The sequence below is a fragment of the Bemisia tabaci genome, chromosome 6 (genome assembly GCF_918797505.1).
Source record: "Bemisia tabaci chromosome 6, PGI_BMITA_v3".
Taxonomy (NCBI): Eukaryota; Metazoa; Arthropoda; class Insecta; order Hemiptera; family Aleyrodidae; genus Bemisia; species Bemisia tabaci.
Window position 1 is genome coordinate 6,693,768 of NC_092798.1, and position 23,338 is coordinate 6,717,105.

At 40.6% G+C, this 23,338-nt stretch overlaps 1 protein-coding gene and 1 long non-coding RNA gene across 2 annotated transcripts in view; both read left to right on the top strand.

Annotated features, from left to right (window-relative positions):
* The window catches only part of LOC140224735 (uncharacterized), a 54,156-nt gene that overhangs the window by 9,053 nt on the left and 21,765 nt on the right, over positions 1-23,338 (top strand). The gene's annotated exons all lie outside the window — the stretch shown is intronic.
* LOC140224795 (uncharacterized) lies at positions 5,000-6,384 on the top strand. Its single transcript, XM_072301469.1, has one exon. It carries the CDS (start codon positions 5,281-5,283, stop codon positions 6,382-6,384), a length of 1,104 nt encoding a protein of 367 aa, XP_072157570.1. The 5' UTR covers positions 5,000-5,280.

Below are 23,338 nucleotides of genomic sequence, written 5' to 3' on the forward strand. Positions count from 1 at the left end.
CTGTGAGTTATTGCTCTTGGTTGTTCGCACTTCTCGTTTCGAATTGCTTCCGCCGCGAATTTCAGGCGTTGGTGGAGGAAATGGATTTGGACGCATTTCTGCCAAACGGAGCTATGTGCATTAAGACATGAGCCCACAGACCCATAAGAATATATGCGTAACAGGGCTCACGCCATAATGCTCATGGATCCGTTCGGCAGAAATACGTCCATTTAACGAGCCATTAACCTTTTTCCCGGGAAAATTGGAAACATCCTCTTGTCAATTTTAACGAACGAAAGGACCATTAATGTCAATATCACGATGGAGTATTTTGCGAGGGATCTGGGTCGCAAAATGGTGTAAGAAAATCATGAAACTGTTGAATTTTTGTTTTTGTACGTGTTTATTGAAACCGAAATACCGCGATTAAAGTGCGATTAAATTTTTGTCTTTTGGAGTGGTGGTTCGTATCCGTTTTTCGATCTGTAAATGCGCTTCCAACTTCGTGAAAAAGTTCTGACATTGTTTACCGCGCAGATCGGCCAACCAAGTCGAAAAATTCTGGTTTGACGCGAGAGTGAAAATGATTCGTGAATGAGATGAGTGTCTAGTGTATAGGTGCTAAGTACGAATGCAGAAAGTAAGTGAAATTAGTCATAAAAGCATCATTCTGCTAACCATTTTACCACCGGAACATGAGGAATTTATTGCCGGTCTTCGCGTAGTCTTCTTGGGTGGCAAGTGCTTCTAAAAATGTTTCACTTTTCCCTCGCAGCCTTTAGTAAGTGATTCGCTCCGTGAAGTCATTCGGCGCCCAGTTAGAGCTTTTGCGTTGATCTTATCCTAAGTAAAAGAGAAAATGAGTGTGTAAAAATTACAAAATATAAAATTGTAAATTATTGCGTAATACTTGTTCGCGCATCCTTACTCGACACTCGAGAGATAGGATCAAGGTTTGTTTCTTGAAGGTAAATAACGAAATCAAAATGTAACTATTGTACTACTTCTATAGTAATATCGTAAAATGTACCAAAGTTAGGTAAAAAAAAACCCCTTGAGTAGAGTGCGAAGGACCCCGTGGTCTCTGGTATAGTCGATTAGCATGATATCATGCGGAATCAGTAAGATATCATGTCGAATCACTATGATATAATACTGGATCAACATGATGTTGGTATATGATGTTAATAAAGATACTAGCATGATATGATATGCTGATAAAGTTCTGAAATGGTGATTATATCATACTGCTCGATTTAACTAGGGCGATAACCATACCATTTCCTAGAGCTGTTAATATTGCATCTTTAATCGCACAAAACACCCAAAAATCTCAAATCCGACTCTTCGGCAGCAGTTCAAAGTTTAAGGACTGAAAATAAGCAATTCGGGAGAACCGCTTTAAAATTTCAAGCTCTGTTACCAGTAATATTAGGGACGACCTACTAATTCTGGCTCAAACTTGCTTTGCCCACGTTCATCATTAACAGTGCATATTATGTCTTGCAGTGGCGTGGCGTGGTTTGCGATTTATCGATTGTTATGCCATTTAAACCTATGGAAAAGGATCGATAAACAGGGTGTTCGCAGAGAACACCTTAAAAATCGATTCTTTACCATAGGTCTAAATGACATAACAATCGATATATCGCAATGCACGCCACGCCACTGATGTCTTGAAATTGTGCTCGTTGTAGCTGATCGAGAATGATACCGGTACACATGCACCGAGCTTAGTCTTTTTTGACACTGACCTAAGTGTTATTTGGCACTGACCTCAGAGTTAGATCCCTTCCAAAAGGCAATTGATACTTGCCATTTTTAGAAAGGTAGGCACTCACACTACTTATTTCGGCCAAAATTTTTCCGCCCAAATAAAAATCATCCCGGTATACTGCGATAGATTGGACAGAGCGGACATCCGTTGGCGTGTTGTGGGGGAGGCAGGAGTGAGGATACGAAGCAGAGCATATCCGACGCTGCCAAAAAGCGCAGAAAACGTGGAAAGCTCTCCACTGAAGGTAGCTTTAAAATCCGGAATTTTCCACGAGACTTGGAACTAGAAACTGCGGCATAGTTCGGAAGCAGAAGTGTGACCTGTGACTGTCTAATTAGTAATTAAATTACGCTCCGTACCCACCAACTTTCAAATACTAACGAAGCAACATTCTGCTCGGTTATTGATATTTTGGTCAAGGGCTGAGATGGATCCTTTTAGAGCTGCCACTAAACTATGGTGCAAGAGTTGTTTGTAGATATGCTCTTACACGAAGAAGGAATGGAGCTTGAAATTTGGTTTGCGAGAGTTTTTGTGGAATTTTTTGGAATGTTCAGTATGTAGGCGTTGCTTTTCAAAGGTGGATGTGGCAACCTGGAACTCAAGGGCTCCTACTTTTGGAAATTTTAAAAGTGAGAACCGTCTCCTTAGGAGGCCCCTTTTAGTTGATGCTGTTATTAAAAGAGGTTTAAGGAGATCATTTACATAGCATTTGGAATGATTACATAAAATTTACCGTCTTTTTGGTCGATTTTAGTCAGTCGCACTGTGGAAGAACACTGTTAAAAATATCGAGGTGAAGAACACTTTTTACAACCTCGATTGAAATTCAGCAGTATCACTCTGGAGATGTATCCTTCCAACTGATCACAATGATTTGTCACAAAAAAAAATGTACAATACGAAAGAGCAAAATTTAATAATTTTGACAAACTTTAAGGTAGGTCTGAACCTACCTCAAACTTTAACAGTCGCACCGTATTTTCACTCGCATTTTGTACTTTTTTAGTGGTGAATCATTGTAATCCCTTTCAAAGACCCATTTCCATAACTGTGATTCCATTCTAAGCCCCCTTTTTATTGTTATATTGCTAAATTTTACTCAAGGTTCGCAAAAAAAATTATTTTTTTACGATGATATGCTAATGAGTCTGTACCTTCCTTTATCACAATTTCTAAAAAAAATATGCCCCCTCCTGAGGGAAGAACAGGGTGGCGAAATTTCATGAAATAAGAAATCTTGAAATTTCTCGTAAAATATTTCATGAAATTTCAGAAATTTCTGAAGGCGATTGAAAAAATACCGGTCCCTTTTCATGTTCCGCAAAATTTAGAAATTGTGACTTTCTCCTGTCGTTGTGTGTTTAAGTGCGGGTTGCATACTCTAGTCCCTGAAAAATATGAAATATTTCACAGCCTCGTGAAATTTCATGAAATATTCCACTGCAATTTCCACTCATTCATTTCTCCCTTGCATTTCGTGCCACCCTGGGGGAGGAGCTGTTTAAGAAACGACTATAATTAAATTACGAACCTTTATCGACCAAAAAGACAGTGAAATCCCCGAAATCGGTTAAGTTTAAGCAGACAGGTCTGTCTCCTTAATATTGCAGTTAGTCCAGAGCCCGAACTTGAAAGGATTGAGCACACTTGTTTCATTTCATATTGTTATGTTTAATATTTCACAGCTTCGTGAAATTTCATGAAATATTCCACTAAAATGTGCAATCATTCATTTCTTTCTTACGTTTCATGCCACCATTGCCACCCTGGGGAAGGAGCTGTTTAAGAAACGACTATAATTGCGACCCTTCACCTTCATCAACCAAAAAGACAGTGAAATCCCCGAAATCGGTTAAGTTTAAGCAGACGAGTCTGTATCCTTGATATTGGAGTTAGTCCCGAGGCCGGACTTGAAAGGGTTGAGTACATCTGTTTAATTTTCATATCCTGGCTCCCCACGGCGTGGTGCCGCCGCCGGTGGTGGTGGATGTGGTGGTGGGGTCTCGCGTGAGGGGTCGAGGCCCGCGGCCGGGGTCGCTGCGTCAGCCGGGCTCGGGGCCCCAGGCCCGGGGTACACGCTACACCTGCCCGATTCTGTCTCTGCCTCTCGCGGCCGCGCCGTGCGCCTCTCTGCCAAGTTCGACTCGTGTTGGAGTCATCAGTGCGTGTTTCCTGTCCTGCCCGTCAACCCTCCTCCCCGCTCCACCGCTGCCAAATTTTCGACACACTCGAAAAAAGTAAAAGTTGGAAAGCATGCTGCCGAGGAGGAGATCAGACGGTGTAATCTGCCCGATGATTTGTGAGAGGATCGATTCCGATGGCGATTTGGAGTCGCAGAGCGCTCTAGTGCGCTGAGGTAGCGGCTTGATATGTATGTATGGAAAGCACGCTGCCAAGGAACGTGCCTCCCCAAAATTTGCCCTTTTTCGAGCAAATGGGAGTTTTATCGAATTGTGGCCAAAATTTAAGTCTCTGGGCAAATTCTCCGGTTTAAGTTTTAGCTAGAGTTTAGAGCTGGCTTCGGCAATAAAACTATGATTAGTTCACAACACACAAGTTCAACACACTCTAAAGAAGTGTAAAAGTTGGAAAGCATGTTGCCAAGGAAAATGCCTCCCCAAAATTTGCCCTTTTTCGAGCAAGTGGGGTTTTATCAATACCTTCTCGACCATACCTGGTCACGCCCAGATTGAGGTTATGTCGTTAGTAAATCGGTTTCCGCAATGTGTTTACGTTAGTGCTAACGGGTTAAGAGTGCGAAATCGCGAGTTTTCTTGTTGAATTCAAGTTTAATCAGTTTTTTTCTGGCAGAAATCAATTCTGTGCCATAAGCCTCCCTCTTGGTGAGATTTTCAACGTTTTAATTAGTTTTATCGGTTCAATTTCTCCTCGTATTCCCTAAGTGATTGGACGGTTCTTCTCCATGTGTTTGACTGAGTGTTTTTTTTTCAGGAAAAGCTTCGTGTTTCCTCCCGCGACCTAATGTGTTAATTTTTGTGTGGATCATTAAAGCTTCCTAAGAAGTTTCTCAAATAATTTCGTGCAAAACCAAGGAGCGAACTGCTGTGTGTGTCTTGTGAAGTTGCAGCTGTGGTATGATGGCTTATTTTGTCGTAACAGAGGGACCATCAATGCTTGCCTTTGATCTCCTAATAATCAAATATGAAGTAAAATTAAGTTTGAGTCTTTCAGACCTCTTAGTTTCACTGCACTCTGAGCGCACTCAACTGCACTTTGAGTGCAATGAAACAGCCTTAATTTACTTCACATTATCTACGATGATGCCTTCTACACTTCAGCGTGCGAACTGGATCGTTCCTTGGAATTGTAAGAATCTTAATCTTATTGATTTTAAGGTGTGTGCTAGTTTTGATCCGTTATTACCTAATTTTAGGGCATGGATTTTCTTTTTCATAATGCCTTGGATTTTATATGGTACTTAAGTAAGCGTTAGCTTCTGTGATATTTCTATTTTGCTGCTGCTTTTGCTGAACTAGACAATTGTGCAATTTAGAGCAATGGGTAGATGCTGCTGTGTGCCTGGCTGCAAATCTAATTATGCAAGCTCCTCTGGTCCTGATGTCTCAACCTTTAAATTCCCTGATCCTGCCAAAGAGCCAGAGCGTCATGCAAAATGGTTGAGTGCTCTCAGTAGGGATAGCTTTACGCCTACCAAAAGTTCTGTAGTATGCATGATCCACTTCCATCCTCAGTTTGTTGTGACGCATGATGAGTTTAAGAGCAAAGAGGGCTCTATCATTCGAGTTGAGAGACAGAGACCAAAATTGACTGACGATGCTTATCCCTCTATCTTTCCCAACCAACCCATATACCGATCAACTGTCCCTGCTAAACGAAGAAAAGATCCTGCAGAGCGAGAGCAAGACATGGCTCAAGTTCAATTGAAAAGAAATTTCCAGCTACAAGACGAGAAAGACATAATCCCTAGCTTTGAAAAATTAAAGGAGGGTCTTTCAAAGAGGAACGAATCTTTAAAGTCAATATTACACCCTGGTTATATTATTCTCATTAAAGCAGAAGATGATGAATTTGATACAGTGCCATTCATCATCTGTGCAAAAATTTATAAGGAATTGACTGTGAAAGTTTTTAATAATTTTGCTGAGCTACCAGGAGAAATGTTCAAGTCTTGTCTTGGCCCGAATCTGAAATGTGATCGTTGGTCATTTGATTCATTGATTCAAATGTTACCACAGAGAGATGTAAGGCCCCTAAAAGAGAAAGTAATTTGTTTTGCAGAAAAAATATCTGATGCAGTGGTATGGTCTGAGCCAGTTGCCGATATTGAAACTGAAAGGGCAGCAAAACTTAATTTCCTGGTTGAGCAGTTAAAGTTAGCTGTAGCTACCAACATACGCTACTCACCGGAAATGCTTAAGTGGGCGGCTGCAATTTTTTACACTTTCCCCGGAACTTACAAGTCAATGAGAGCCACGCAGCAATTGACACTCCCCCACCAAAGGTACCTGCGAAAACTCCTCTGCAAAATTGGAAATGACGATTGCGGGATGGGACCAACTCAAAGGGCTTTTCTGATAGAAAAATTTAAATTACTCTCAGCTAGCGGATTTTTATACAAGCAGCGACCCTTCATACTGTGACATTGGTTTGATAGGGATTTTAAATTTTATGTTTATATGTACCAAAATACCATGCTCAAACGTTTGGTTGGGAATTAGTAGAGTTTATCTAAACTTTTTTTAAAGTGCATAATAAACAGCAATAGTGCTGGGAAAAATAGCATTGAAAGAGTATAAATTAAGGTAAGATATTACCAATCCTTGGCATTCATGTCGGAGGTCTAAACACTACGATGAAAATAACTTTGATGAACAGTTTTTAGCAATTGGACTGACAAGAGACCACTAGATTCAAAACTGATTGTCAAAGCAAAAATTTGGGCTTTCACACTGCAACAGCGAGCTGATTTGGCGAGCAGAGGGTACTTAAATACTTATTGGATGAGAAAGGAAATCATTTACAAGATACTAATTTAAGAGGTGAACTTGTCTGTCTACAAAAGAGTGCCATATCTGCTTAGGAAAGAGAGCAATCATACAGAGAAACTTCCTGTGGGTTTGAACTGGGTAGGTAATGAAATCCCACAGGAAAAATGCGAGCACAAACCTCAGAATGGGCTTCATGGCTGCATATGAGACAGAAATTCGAGACTGCATTTTTGTATTACAGAACTATAATGAGAGAAGATGATTTAAAATCACTTTCCTATGATGAAAACTCCACCACTTGAACGAAAATCAATTATTTCCACCCTAGTAGCAGCAATCTGCATGAAGCGCAAGATTAGGTACTGATCAAATCTTCAATATTTTCCTTGTAACGAGTTTAAACACAACTGTAACTGCTCATATCTTCAGGGGAAACTTGGGGAGTCACAACACACAAAAAAAATGATGAAATTTGGCCGTACTATAGTAAATTAACGTCAAAACTCACAATTTCCCATTACACTGCCATTGATAAACAGGCGTTTCATCGATTTACTAACGACATAACCTCAATCTGGGCGTGACCAGGTATGGTCGAGAAGGTATTGGTTTTATCGATTTGTGGCCAAAATTTAAGTCTCTGGGGAAATGAGATATGATTGTTGAGCAGCCCGCGACAAGATATAAGTTTAAAAAAAAAAACAATTTAAAAAGCTGGTAACAAGGTTAATTTTCGTGAGTAGAACCAAAACGTTTCGGCTGATAACGCATGCCTTCCTCAGTTGCATAAAATAGTAAAAAGAAAAATGGTAAAAATCTAAAATAGTACCTGGCTGTACCTTTCAAAGCGAGAATTTTGGTGTCTCTGGGGAAAGTTTCCAGTTTAAGTTTTAGCTAGAGTCTAGAGCTGGTTTCGGCAATAAAGCTATGCCAAGTTCACAATTTTTTTTCGCACATCTCTAATGTCCTACGGAAAAAAGGTGTCATATGTTATCCCCCACAGTTATGATAATACCCCAATGTGTTGGAAAATATGCGGACATTTCAAATTAATTTTGGTAGTACCGGAATATTTGCGTTAGTAACCAAATTCATTGACGTAGACCAAAATTAATTGAAGCACTATCACAATTAATTCGGGCACTACCAAAATAAATTGGAAATGTACATATCATCCAACAGTCGGGACTTAACCCCTACCTCTTTTTCTTCCGTGCAATATGTGGGCGATGAGAGTAACTCTAGAGGCGCCAGACTAGACTTGGCCTCCAGGAAAGTGTGGACGATAAAAGAAACCCCTAGAATTTTTAATGTATTTGCTTTGGTGCGAAATGAGATGACAAAAATGAAAGAAAAAAAAAAAAAAAAAAAAAAATTAGATGCATCTACAAAACTTTAAGAAATCATTTGAACTGCCCCTTTTAGGAACATGGGGCCTAAGATTTCTCCTAACCACATATTTACGTTTCAATATGTGATCGTTAACATGATAATGAAGAATAATATTTATTCCTTATCAGCCTGATTTGAAAAATCGAAGGAGTGAATCGATTATCACAAGTCGATAGGGCACAGCGTCAGAGGTTTCGCTCGCCACGAGACCACGAGCTTCCTCTCGCGTGGCGTGGATGGCCAGGGGAGGGGGGTTCATTACCGGTGTCGATACATCCATCATGTCCCCTAACCAGGGCGTCATCATTAGTGTGGCGCTCACCGGGAGGGGGCTCTGACCCACAGGTCGGAATTTGTATACTCGCAGTAGCGGTCCCTATTGCAGAATACTTGGACCACATTTTGCCATGAGAACCAATATTTCTGGCTCATTTCAGAAACAATATTTGGATGGCATTAGGCAAGAAGAAACCAGGATCTATCGGGGATGAAGAGCCCAGATCTGTCCGCTTTAAAGTGCTCACATTTTAAAAAACGGCGCGATAGTGAGTACATTGGAATCCTAACTGGAAAAGCGTTAAAATGCGAATGATCGGTAATGTGTCTCTAAATTACTGAACGAGTTCCAGTGTTTTTTTTTCCAGTTTCCGTAGAATTTTTCATCGGTGGTCTTTAGAAGTTTTAAAGAACCTCGAAAATATTTTCTGTGGTACTTTCACTTTTCCTCACTAAATGGAAACGCCAATCAACTCAGTAAATGTAAAGTGATATTTAGATTATGTTTTATCGAAATGGGGGGGGGGGGGGGGGGTCCGGGCAGGCGTTACGTAATTTTTTAGGGGGTCTAGCACAGCGTTACGGAACGCCATATGGGGGTGGGCAGTGTCAAAACACCGCAAATTTAGCGTTACGTAATTTAGGAACGGCCCGTAAGGTCATGTGGAAAAAGTATGACGACTCCAACTATATTCCTGACTGATTTTGGCACCAGCCAGAGCTGCCAGACATATGTAGATACACCAATCAAAATTATGGTTGAGTCAGCAAAAAGTATGGTTGCACCAGCCAAATGTAAACTTTAGTTAGCAAGAATAAGATTGATTCAACCACTTCCTAGCTGAATCAACCATACCTTTGGCTGCTGCAACCATTCTTCTGGCAGTCTGACTGGTGCCACACTGGAAAAAAAACGCATTGAATCTAGAGTCCAGACTCTTGGAAACATTGACAAGAAAAAATACTCTTGATTAAATCAGATTTAAGCTTAAATCAAAAAGAAATCCGCTGAAATTAAGAGGCTTGGTTCTTGATTTAAGCAAAAATCCGATGGAATCAAGAGTATTTTTTCTTGTCGGTGTTTTTAAGAGTCTGGACTCTATATCCAATGTGTTTTTTTTCCAAAGCAGGGTGCTTAAATCAGCCAGGTATATTGTATTAATTGTCATACTTTTATCCCTGTTCTCAAATCTGTCTAACTGGACTAAAAAGTCGCTAGATGGGTTGTTTGAAGTAATGTTATGCTCCAAATTCGACCAAAAATCAAAGACAAGCATTTTTGTACTGAGGTGGTGGCTGGTGGCCTTTAGCCGTTAGCCGTTTATTTAGCTTATGTTAAACATGCTGCTCCAAACTGAAAACCAAAAGTTCACGATAGCGACCTCTCACGCTAAATTTTTCCTTCTCGGTGAACTTTGACTGGAGTCCTTCAATTTATCAGGAAGAGAAACCATGACAGCCCTTTAATTCCCTTGTCCGCGATCACACCTCAGGGGTCGTCGACCCAGATCTTACGTATTGTCCCGCAGATAAGTTCCTGGGGACCCCATACAGGTTCCCGTGTTTCACCGACCATCAAGATTCGCGAAATCGCCATCGATGATCTTGATACGCCACAACGTTGCCTCGATAGCAAAAACTTCTTCGAGAAAGCCCTGAAATTGGAATTTTTTTCGCCAAGCGCGGCAACGGTTCTTCCCGTAAACGCGAACAAAAAACAATTAACCCGGGGATAGAGAAACCGATCTGCGTCGCCTCAAAATTTCAGCTAATGAGCTCAAAAATGATCCCCGTTTTTTTTCCTGGGACGGTCTCGCGTTTCTCCTGCGGGACAAGAGCCGTGGAGTCCCCCTGAGTAATATCCACTTAACGTCAAGGGAAATCGGTTGGAGATCTGTGGTTTTTGATTAGGATAGCTCTGTGAGACGCCGCGCTAGACCAATAAGGAGTGATAGCGTCGCTGGTCTTCGGCAATCGTTGTTCCCCATCTGACCAAACACCAAGTGCTGCCCCTGTAGGTTGCCAATTTTCAAATAGATTTTGTAAAATGCGCATGTACACATGAATTGTACTTAGTAGAGAGGAGAGGAGTTACATTTAATGAAAAAATGAAGATTTACAGTTATCCTATTTTATAAAGTCGATAAAGTGGATGTACAGCATCCTCTAGTCGATAGTCTTTAAATCAATCGATAAATTCCAGATTCAAAGATGTTTTCTGTAAAGGCTCTTCTCCGCGTACAAACGAGAGGCTTCAAAGGGGCTCATCGATGTAATTGTCGACTGTTGCTTTTCAAAAGATCGTCGGCCCGACAATCTTCGAAGGTAACCATTCTGATAGATCAAATCGTGAGATTTTCAAAGAATTTTATACAGGTCTAGCTGAAAAAGCACAGAATTAGTGCCAGTTTGTGCGTGGAGAAGAGTCTTTACGAAAATCCTTAGAAGCGTATTTTTGTTGATGATCGGTCGAGCCAAAATACCGCGGTAATGGCGGCGAGATCATAATCGGTTGGTAAAAATTTGAGGTTCGACTTTCGAAATTGATGCTGGTCGGATACCATCATCATCATCAGGTCATTTCTAAAGTCTACTTTTTGTGGGATTATATTTTGGCTCCACCGTTTTCAAAAATTCCACCTCCTGTCCGCGTGGTAAGTCGCGATGTTGTTCCGAAAAATTATGATCGCGACCAAACAAAATACGAAACCGCATGATCCACCCCCATTTTGGTTCGACCGATCATCAACTAAAATACGCTTCTATAAAGTTATATCATACCGTGACGCGCCAGGTATTCGCTAACAAGATTGATCTTAAAATAACTTCGCTGTAGACTGAATTTTATTGGTCATGGACGGCCGGAATCGATAAAATGCGTCATTTTAATTACCACATACTGTCTCAAATATGTTCAATCAGAGCCATAGTAATGCCAGTCTTTCCTTTAATTATAAGACCTTATAAACAGACAATAAAATAAATAAAATAGAGAACCTCTATCCCCTTTTGCGTGCCTCAGCCAACTTAGCCCAATGGCAACTTGTCAGGGGTGTAGAGTGTTCGCGAACCAACGACGAAATAAACGGTCGTTCGCTCGAGGAGACGGCCGGCGCAATGCTTGAAGTATCCCTGCAGTTTTACAGGCGCTCCCTGCGATCGTTTTCGGTGCCAGGTTTAAAGTTTCGGAAATTTTCTCCAGAAAGATAATGCTCCTTTTCACAGATCCGGTCACATTTATGAAGCAACAAAATTTTCTTGCGTAAATCACCATGAAAAAGATCTTGATCTCTTTTCCAGTGTCTCAGAAACTTCAACGCAGGAGTAGAAAAGTCGGATGGGGCGAAACGTGTGATACAACTATTTCAACTTTCAAGTAGTTAGAATTGCATATCACTCAAAATGTAGGAGAATTTCCGTTCGGCTGACTCAGAGACTTTAACGCACGCGTAGAAAAGTTGGATGTGGTCAAACACGCGACACAGCTTTTGCGACTTGCAAGTAGGTAGAATTACATATTCACAAAATAAAGGAGAATCTCTTTTCGGCTAACTCAGAGACTTTATCGCACGAGTAGAAAAGTTAGATGTGGTGAAGCACGTGACACAAATATTTTAACTACCAGGGAGTGACAATTGCGCATTCTCCAAATGATCGAGAACATGGTGTTCTATATCACTCCAACTATTCGGTTTGTCAAACCTAACTTCATTCACTGTAACCGAAAGTTCGGTTCGCAGATGCGAACTTATGAGCTTAAAAAAACTGATAAGAGATTTTTGTTTAAACGAATCGAAACATGTGTTTTATTCTGTAGAACGAACACTCAACGCACTGATTTTTACGAAAACTCATGACAAAGATGTTAATATTTGAAAATGAGTGCAAACGCACTGAGTTTTACAAAACTAGTACGACCGAGTTAGATTTTTTAGAAAATGTACTTCGGAGGCGTTGAATTTTTAGAAAATTACTGCGAACGCCCTATTTTTTGTTGAAAATTACTGTAAACGCGCGATATCATAATGAGTGTATAAGCTGAATCCCTGGTTGCTCGAAAATACGTAGGCCGAAGAATTTTCCGCTTACCCCTTAGCGGCAAATTGAAACTTCTGCTTTTGAGACTCTGTTAAAATAACTCCTGAGTGACAGACTATATGATTACGGCCTCACCAAGTCCGTTTAACTGAATAAACTTTGCGGCTGACAATGAGTGACTGAGAATTTCAAATCATCGTTAGGTGAATTTGTTTTGTTCCTGATACTCTCACAAGTGACCAGTTTCATCCCTTAACTCTCAAATCATTTTGTTAGGCTTAAAATTTTGAAGTTTGCTTGGCAACTGTGCCTCCGGTCACCCACTTCGCAAAGAGCCATCATTCTTTCTTGCTTCCTCCTGTCATAATTAGGGGCTCCATTCATAGCGTCTTTATCGGGCCCGAATGATCACGCTGCGCCGCACTATGGTCCCAATCCGCTCGGGAGCGCCCAAAAGTGGATATTTATGAAATTGGACGACATTTTTTTTTCGAGTCAAAATTGATAAATATAGTATGTACGGGTCATAAACTACACGTAGTATACCTCAAAAAAATTTCTAGTCACTTTGAAAGTGTCACAAACTGTGCGAATAGTCGGATATGTATTTTCTGACCCGTGAAGTGGCCCGTCATATATGCGCAATGAACGCATGGTTTTCATCCAATCTAAGCAAGTATAACAAGCCAATTGTATGGCAGTTTGTGATTTATGTGAAAAAATGACGGTAACTTTTGCAAATGATTTTTTAGGGAAAAGCTGAGGTCAAATTCGGATTTAGCACATCAAAATCATTAGGAATACATATCTTAAATGTATTTATACTCAAACGGAGAGCCGCTATGATTTTTGATCACTGAAAAGTGAATTGGGACCATAGTGCGCCGGTCGCTGATAACCAGCCGCCGAGACCGGCTGTTTAGCCTCGCCGATTAGCTATCATCGGGATTGGGATTCCGGATAGATTTCTTAACTCCCAATCAACCGACCAGATTGCCTACTCTGTAACTAGCAGGCGCATTCTTCTGCTCGACTTTCAAACAGCTTTGTATACGTCTTCTTCCAGTTGATTTTTTTGAATTCACTAGGCGAATTTCTACGAGTGGATTTGGTCGAAAAAGTCAACTGTCAAAGCATTGGCGGACCCAGCAACTTGGCAACATTGTTTTTCTCCATCTAAACCTATGGGAAGATATCGATTCTTGGAGGGGCTAGGTGCTCCGATAAGAATCGATTATTTATCATAGGTTTAAATTAAGGGAATCCGTTGTTGCCAACTTGCTGGATCCGCCTCTGCGTCAAAGTCTACAGAATCGACAATTTGTTCAACCCAATTTTCTAGTCTGTTTAGCTCATCAGCAACTGGTGTCTAAACAAAATCCAAAATTTCTCGACCCACTACCAGAGATAGATCATGAAGTGGATGGGAGTAAACTTCTTCACCAGAAACCTTGAGAAGCAACCAATTTTTCCAACTTGGCTGTGTTCCGTGCGACAAAAACCGTGCTGAGGTGATTGTGATGATATTTTATGTCATAGATTGATTCGTGTTGCATTGGCGCGCTGTTTAGAGCCTAATCCGAGATTTGGCTCGTTTTCTTCATGATTTGGTTGAAACTTAGATGCTTGATTCTGATTGGTCCAACCAACGATGGTACAACAGTCATCAATCCAAAAAAGTAATAAATTTGGCCAATGCATTACCTACGACTTAATCTGCAATATAAAATGTCAGACAAATTATAATACGAACATACCAAAATATGTGCTTTTTCACACTTTACTGCATCACCATCGCCTCACCGTGGTTATTGCTGCTTACTTGTTATTTTTGCCGTACAGATCACCATTTTGGAAAAATTGGTTGCTTTCTCGACCTACCTCCGAAGGATTAGAATTTGGTCGAAAAAGTCAATCAAATCCTCTCGCGAAAATTCGCCCATAGCGACAGCGCAAGGAAACCTCGAACCATGTTGACGTATGAGCTGAACCCGTGCGGAACGGATCCATTCAAACGTTTTTTTATCGCGATCGAAGAAACTCTTTTAATCCCTCCCGTGCAGAATTCCTCGCGTGGCGCTAAACGGTTCTCAGCCCGCGAGTTTAGTCGCGAACTTTACGACCCGAATGTTTATCTGGATCAGATCGCCACTGTTACAGTAGCCCTGCAAATCGAGACAATAAAAGCGAAGAAACCGGAAAGTCCACTTTTACTCTCTTCCGGTGCCGGCTGAATAAACATCGGGCCGGAGATTTCTTTGTGCAGACTCCAACGACTCAGCATTCTCGCTCGGAGCGCGTAATCCACGTCCCCGTCACTTTCCTCCGGTTTTCATTCATTCGGACGACATTCTAGCTACAGCCTCTTTACGCTCTCGCTGAGCTTTTAAAAGCTCATCAGCTGATCTGAATGGCGAGGAAACTTGTTTCATTTTCAGTATTACTTTGCTGAAGAAAGCCACGTACTGTAACGTCCGTCTAATATCAACACTATCATACAATTCAGATGAGCAAACGAGCAGAAGCAGAGAAGGCAGGGAAAGCTTGAATCAAGATCTTTGTACATAACCCGGAACATACATGTAAAACATGCAGAAATGATAGCTGGATTCATTTACGCATGTCGTTAACGCATACATTTTGGGGGAAATAACCTGAGACCAAGAGAGTTTTTACTTTCTCGCTGACCTTTCCCATTTGCACCAACCGCTGGAAGTTTCGAGTTTCTCGGAAGTTTTAGTTTCACCGTTCGAGAGATCTTCGGGCTGGGATATACTCTATGATTACATTTCCCGCGGTTCTCATCTCTTTACAAATATGTAGATATTCTGATGGTTACATGATGATATCGACAATGATCAAAAACTTACAAATGAGTACGCAAACTTTGATTCAAAAACACAATTTCTCTGATTATTTTCTATTTTCAACTTTCCGCGCCTTTACCTTTCACTCCTTATTTTGCAATTACGAATTATCTGGAATGGAAAATCGGATAGTGTGATACCAAGCATCATAAATTATAGAGATCATTCTAATTTATAGCGATCTTTCAGTTTATTTGGTAAATTTCACATTGCGGACGATGGGCATGCCATTCTTCAGACCCCTAAATGTGTCATCTACCCCCTCTTTCTTCCCATCCCCCTCGATTCTTCCCAAATCTCACCTGACGAAATCCTGGATAAGCCTTCACACATTGCGAATTGATTGTTGAAATCGGTAGACAAAGCGATAGACATGAAGGATATGAAGGAACCCTATTGGTAGAAACGGGTGCGTGCAATGAACAAGAGATAGGCAATAGACTAACGGAAACCCACGGGAGACCCTTTAGTCAGACCATCATTTTCTTTCTTAGAAACACCCATTCCAACCAATGGGATCGCTCTATACTCCGTATGTCTTCTTTGTCTATAGCTTTGTGTAGAAATTTCAACAATCAGCCTGCTGATCCATCAACTAGATTCTCGTTTAAGTGAGAATCCCACTCTCTTCCTTTTCCTTTGCTCTGCCCCTTTCCCTCCCTTTCCTTCTCTGCCGCTCATTTCCCTCGAAAATAATAGGAAATAACATCACACGTTGTTTTAATGAAAAAGACCCGGACAAAATAATACCAAGGCAAGGATTGCATCGTTACCCGGTAACTCGATCCGGAGGCATACCGCTCCCGGGCCGGAGACTGCCGGTCATGGGTGTAACACCTCATTACTGTAATCAAACATTGGAGTTTTTTCTCATTTTCTCCAGATCTCGTTCGGCTCTAATTGAATCTCGAGGGCCGGGCAAGGGGTGTCTGCCCAAGGGGGAGTTGACCTTGCGCGTGGGGTCCTGGGACCTTGAGTCTGTGCGGCCCAGACCATTTTCGCGGTCGGGCTTTCGGTAGCGTCTCGCGGTTTGGCTCCGGAGCTGATTATTTGCTTCGCTGTCTGCGCCGAACAGAAAGAGAAATGGAATTTTGGAGTCTGGATAGTACGAAATAGGAGGACTCTTGCTCTTTTGAAGTAAGAAAATTTGTTTGAAAATCGACAAGTATTGGAAATATGATCATTGATTTTTAGAAATTTGAAGAATTCCAGTTTTTTCATAAAAAATAATTCCAAAATTCTGATGACCAAGCATGCAACTATTCGTTCATTGGTGATGACTTTTGCATCACGTGAAAATGAAGGCGCTTTTGAAGGGTTTCATTCACCAATCTCAAGCTCCGTGGACACATTTCCACTCCTTCCACGAAAAGAAGGAGGAGAATTGCACTCCTTCGGAAAGCTGAAAATCAAAGTGAAACAAGCTTGCCCGTTAATTAAAACAAACTGAAGAAAATCAAAAATTTTCTCTCGATGGCTCGAAGCATCGATGATGGCGCAATCATTGAGAAAAGTCCTGTAGCAAAGGCATATACCCATTATGTGTCTAGAAATAAAGACTTGAAGGTAATTATCGCCATTAAAAACTTTGCACACGCAAATTCTCAGAAACTTCAATACTCGCTAATTTTTCTTAAAATGTCTCAAAATGTACGATTCCTCCGGGAACGACGATGATGCGCTACACATCTCTTGTGACTCTTTTTAACATCTTTGTGCAATTGCAGCAAAAAAAATATTTTAGAAACAGTCCCTAAATAAATTCTACACCACACCAACTGAAAGTTTTGAAATTACAAAGCTCGCTTAAAAAAAAAGATATTGTTTGATTAATTCTGTTGTTAAAATTTTAGTCAAAATTCGATTCAGAAGAGTTGTTCTCTTGTCGCGATTTTGTGTTTTTCAATATCCCTTTCTTTTACTGCTAATGAATGCAATGCTGTTCGAGTGATGTCTTAGTGCATAATATGCATATAAAAGTGAAACACGCGTCCTGCGTCCTTTCATTTGATTCTGCCCTCTGCACCAGCACTGCAGCGTGCCTGCATACCATACTCATACCAGCTTAATGAAAATACTTTCTCAGTGACCCACTTCGACTTGACTCCAATCATCACAAGTGATAAAAAGAGGAAAAAATTCCCTAGTACGTCAAACATCTCAGTCGGAATTTTTAAAATTTATCGTGCTAACGAGAAACGTCGTAAGAGATCTGGCCGTTGCCAAACCTCTTTTGACATAAATCAATATTCTCGAAGATTTATAGAAGTTTTCCTCTGAATATTTCAGAGATTTTTTTTGCAGCTCGATGTAATGCGTCCGGCCATTTTAGGGAGGAATATTCGTAACGTTTCTTTAAAATACAAATTTTATGGACTGAAAATTTAGCAGTATTCAAATTCTCGTATACAGCTTCCTTCCATACAATTGAGAGCAAGTAAAAAATTGGTAATTGAGGCTAACTAATTCAAAACACTAGAACGGTAGACCATTTTGAGCCTTTAGAGGCTCATTTTCAGCTGCGAAAACGAATGAAAGAATTGAAAAAAATTGGGGGTGCGACCTGAGCCCAGTTGACCAGACTCGATTTTTTTATGCATTTTGTTCCTTTTTGTAGCTGAAAATGAGCCTGTAACTGCTCGAACTGTTCTGCCGTTTTAGTGTTTTAATGTTTTTAGCCTTTTTTACCCATTGTTCCCTCTCTTTCTATTGTATTCGTATTTTCGGACCATGTTTTCGAGTGCTTTTTCGTTTTTTTCCTTCAGCATAGTAGTATATACCTCATCGTGTCCAAGTCCGAACTATCAATAGCGATAAACGGTGGCTGGTGTAAAGTTTGTGTTCATTTCAAGTGAAACATTACAATATTCGTTATGATGTACCTTCCAAAGCCGCATTGCCAAATTCCATAAGAATCTCCGATCTCACATCGTTTGGAGTGAAAATCAGAAAGATCATGCACGAAGTGTCAACGCTGACTCGTAGCGACACCCAAAACAAGTCGCGTGGCCCAGGAATAATTAAGGAACTCGACAGACTGATGTATTTCGAGTGTTTCATCAAAGTCATCATTAGTGGAGCTGTGTGGATTATGAATGGATAGGTGACTTTTTGGAGTTGGTTTATGAGTGCCCTTGCTTTTACTTCGTGCCGATTCAATTTAGGTTCAGCCTAGATTTGTGACGGGGATTTTTGGTGACCTAGAACTTATATTGTTTTAAGGGTATTTGCATATGCGAGTGTATCTATCTTTGGAGGAAAATTGCGTCAAACAACCTGAATAGATTCAATCGATTCTGATCATGGAGTTTATGGCGAATTTGCTGGTGCCTGAAATTTAGTGAATTTCACGTTTCAGATAAAACTGCCATGAAATCAGAGCAAAAAAATAGCATTTGGTCTCTAAATTGACCAATTATTTGAGGAAATATGACGAAATGAAGAATCTGCTAAAATACACGTGCCTGAATGGTACATGCCGCCAGATGACGCCACAAGGCGGTACAATTTCTCACTTTTAAATGTATTTTTCTACAATTTCCCATATCAGTAATACTACGAACTTAGCTAATTAAGCACTCTCAGATGAAGCAGTAAACTTTTTTCTTGCAAATTTCTTGCACTCTGAAAATATGACCCAGGTTTTCTACTAGTACTTGATAAATGTGTAGCTCGCCCCATTCACACAATGTAAATTATCGTGTTTGGTCACAATTCATTCTAGAGATTTTATGGGCTCATTCTTATGGTTTCCCGTCTATCCTAAAAGGCCGTTCTGGATGAACTTGACATTTTCAAAACTTGAAATTACAACCCAGCTGGCCGATTCTTGAAATTGATAGACAAAGCTATAGACAGAGAAGACAAGAGGAATATGGAGGAATCCTATTAATGCATGGGAGCGGGTGGGTACAATGGACAAGGGAGGTAGGTAATAGGCTAACTAACGGCAACCCATAAGAGATTCTATACTTAGTCCATCATTTTCTCTCTTAGTCTATGAGAACCACCCATTGGATCGCTCTATATTACCCATGCCTTCTTTGTCTATAGCTCTGCCTATCAAATTCAATAATCAGCCGGCAGGATAGATTCTCTCTCTCCTTCGAGATGGGCCAAGTAGTGGTCAGGGACCCAAAGACTGTACCCTTGAGTATCAATATGCTCTTCAAAATATTACACCATGATGATCGAACCCAGGACTCTTGAGGAGACATTCCCAAGATGCGAGGAGGATTCGCAATGGAACCGCTTAATAAGTAAACTAGCTTCCTAGTGGGCGCGGGGTTGGGGGTGGGGGCAATTTTATGAAAAAAAAAAACATAATCAAGAAAATAATTAGATAAGGAGCGGACCGCTAGTTTGTAAGGTAATTCGCGTCGCGGCCGCAGGAGCGCGGGGTCCCCGGTTCGACTGTGTACGCGCGTCGAATACGGATACCGTTGTGATATACGCACTCGCAGCCTCTGTCTCATTGTTTCGGCTCCTGAGTCGAGTGCTGCCAAATTGGAATGTCGCTTCAATTATTCCAAGATCCTTGGTTCATGATCAAATGGACAGTGCGCTAAGCAAACCAGTCATATTTACATCATCGAGCCTATTTAAAAAGAAGCGATCTTTTTCCTGACTCAGCGTTTAAGTCACTGAGAACGAGAAATGCTACCGGAAAGTTATTACAAGTAAAGTATACTTTCAATCCACAGCTCGCCCTTGCATTTTCATTGAAAAGGGAGGCGACCAGTGGTGCTTTCCTCACTGGAAAGAAAACTCATTGGATCTAGATTCCAGACTCTTAAAAACATCGACAAGAAAAAGTACTCTTGATTCAATCAGAATCTAGCTTAAATCAAGAACCAAGCCTCCTACTTTAAGCGGATTTCGTTTTGATTCAAACAAAAATCCGATTGAATCAAGAGTATGTTTTCTTGTCAATGTTTTCAAGAGTCTGGACTCTAGATCCAATGTGTTTTTTTTTTCCAGTGGGCGATCTTTTTCCTGACTCAGCGTTTAAGTCACTGAGACCGACAAATGCTACTGAAAAATTATTACAAGTAAAATACACTTTCAATCCACAGCTTGGCCTTGCACTTTCATTGAAAAGGGAGGCGACCAGTGGTGCTTTCTTTTCTATTCGTGCGTTAAAGTCTCTGAACATACTACCTGTTAATGAACATAGACGGCCTTAAACAGTATGGAACTAGCTTTGCTGTGTCTTTTTGTAGAGAACATATCTAATTTGGACAACATTTTACGACAAGGAACACTATTTAACTAGAGACAGATGCGTTGAGCCGCACCAATAGTGGCTCCTTATTTGCAAAGTTTAGTTCCACGGAGAATTCGCCTGAAAAAATTTTATTGCTGCATCTGAAAGTGCATGATACGCTAGGTTTGCACTATATTTTCATAATTTTTTTCTGATATGGGACATTGTAGAAAATTAGATTTAAAAGTGAGAAAATCTGCGGCTTTGTGACGCCAGGCATCATTTCCAAGTTATACACGTGCACTTCAGGAGGTTAGGTCATATCTCCTTTGATAATTGTTCATTTTAGAAACGAAAGACATTTCCTTGCCAAATTTACTCAGTAGTTTTTTTTCTAAAAATAAAATTCACAAAATTTCCGACACCGCAATTTCCCCATAGTGAAACCAGTCCCAGCAAGCAGATAGGTAATTTTATTTATGAGTCATAATTAGTCGTTTCTTATGACAACATGTAGTCTATATGTGAAATTAGCTCCCCAATGCAGATGAGTACTTTTACACAGGATACGGAAAAAATGTTTTCGGGGTTATCCCCTAAAATTGTGGTACTCCTCTAATTTGTTGGATGATATAGACATTTTCGGTTAACTGTGATATTACCGCCCAACTTAAGTTGGGGTATAGTACCGCAACATTTGGGTGCGTAACCTAATATAGTGGGGTACTACCCCCAATTGATTGGAATTACCCCTATCATACAACAGCCGTTACCCCTTTTTTTCTGTGGAGTCAGAAGTAGTGGTTCCTTTGGGAATTTCCAGACAAAATTTGTAAAATTGTGAAGGATATTTTTTTTTCTTTCTTTCTTTCTTACTTTTTTAAAGATTCCTTAGGTTATTTTGCAGTAAGTAGCAATATTCTGTCACAAATATTCATTGCAAAACACAGTCGCACTGGAAAAAAACACATTGAATCTAGAGTCCAGACTCTTGAAAACATTGACAAGTAAAAGGACTCTTGATTCAATCAGATTTAAGCTTAAATCAAAAGGAAATCCGCTCAAATTAAGAGGCTTGGTTCTTAATTTAAGCTTAAATCTGATTGAATCAAGAGTATTTTTTCTTGTCGATATTTATAAGAGTCTGGACTCTAGATCCAATGTGGTTTTTTTTCCAGTGTACCATCAAGCAACCCCTATCTCTTTTTCCCCCGGAGCCAGAAGTACAGGTTCTTTCGGAAATTTCCCGACAAAATATGTAAATTTTGAATTTTTTTTCTTGTATTGCAATAAGTATTATTAGTCTGTCACATATATTCATTGCAAAACACAGTCGATTCTTTAGTGGTAGCCTGGTGGGGAGTTTGGCAGCGGTGGTGGAGTCGTGGCTGGCGATCCGTTTCTCGTTTGGATCGGGAGAGCGAAGCAACGCGATTCTCGGTTCCCGGAGCCGGGAGCCGGGCAACGGAAGCAGAAACCCCCGCGTGGTCATGAACAACCCATCATTTTCCGTCATTTTCCCGAGACCCAAGACCACGAATGCCAAATGAATGGGACTCGAGCCGCGCCAAGAAACGGTTTCGTTAAACCCACAGAACCCGGCACCCGGCGCCCGGCGCACTATCGACCTTGACGTTTCACGGTGGAGAACCTGCACGAATCCGTGGAAATGCTATGAGAGTGAAATACACTACAAGTACGATAGTTATTATAAAAATTATGGTAAAATATGGTACTGTGTGGGTATTAAGTCATATTCATAAGATACGAAAGTGCACTTCGTTGATGCATCGATCAGATTGTATGATGCACCCTGGAGAGATTGGTTTTGTTAAATCGATAAAAGACCGCCTCTATACTCACCTTGAGGTTTCACGGCAGAGAACTTGCACGAATCAGTGAAAATGTTATGAATGCCTGAAATACACTACAAGCACGATGGTTACTATAAAAATGATGGTAAAATACGGTACTGTGTAGGTATTAAGTCATACATAAAATAATGTAAAATACGCTACAAGTACGATAGTTATTATAAAAATGATGGTAAAATATGGTACTGTGTGGGCATTAAGTCATATTCATAAGATACGAAAGTGCACTCCGTTGATGGATCGATCAGATTTTATGATGCACCCTGAAGAGATTGGTTTCGTTAAACCGACAAGAGACCGCCTCTATACTCACCTTAACGTTTTTTGGCGGAGACTTTGTACAATAAGTTGATATTCAAACATTTTTGTTGGAGTAGTACCTTTCATAATTAGAATTAAAATGAAGACAAAAATCTGGGTACTATACATTTAATACATGATATGGACGTATTTATGCGAAAAGGCGCTAAACGCCATTTCCAAACTTCTCAGTAAAGCAAGTTTGACTAAAACAATTGGCGTTTCCGTACTAATGGACCGATTTTGGTTTACTTTAGCTTGTTTGAAAGCTGAAGAGTTCCTCTAATTACTTACGTTGCCAAAATTAGGAAAAAATGCATATTAAGCGAGATATAGGGGATTTTTGCACGTAGGTCCATTTGATTTAATGCGCTAACCCGGATTCCGAATTAAATCAAAAGGCGCTATCTCCACTTGAATCACTTGATTGACGCGCGCGCGGCGAAGCTTGGTGGAAACTTGGTGAAATTTTGTACCAGGGGGTATTTTTGGACGGGAAACTCGAATTTCGGGTCAAATTTTGAAAATTCAGAAATCCAAGATGGCGGACATGGCCTAAAATGCTATCTCGGCCCCTATCCAGCCGATCTTGGTGAAACTTGGTATCAGCGGGTATTTTCGCATGGGAAACTCGAATTTCGGGTCAAATTTTG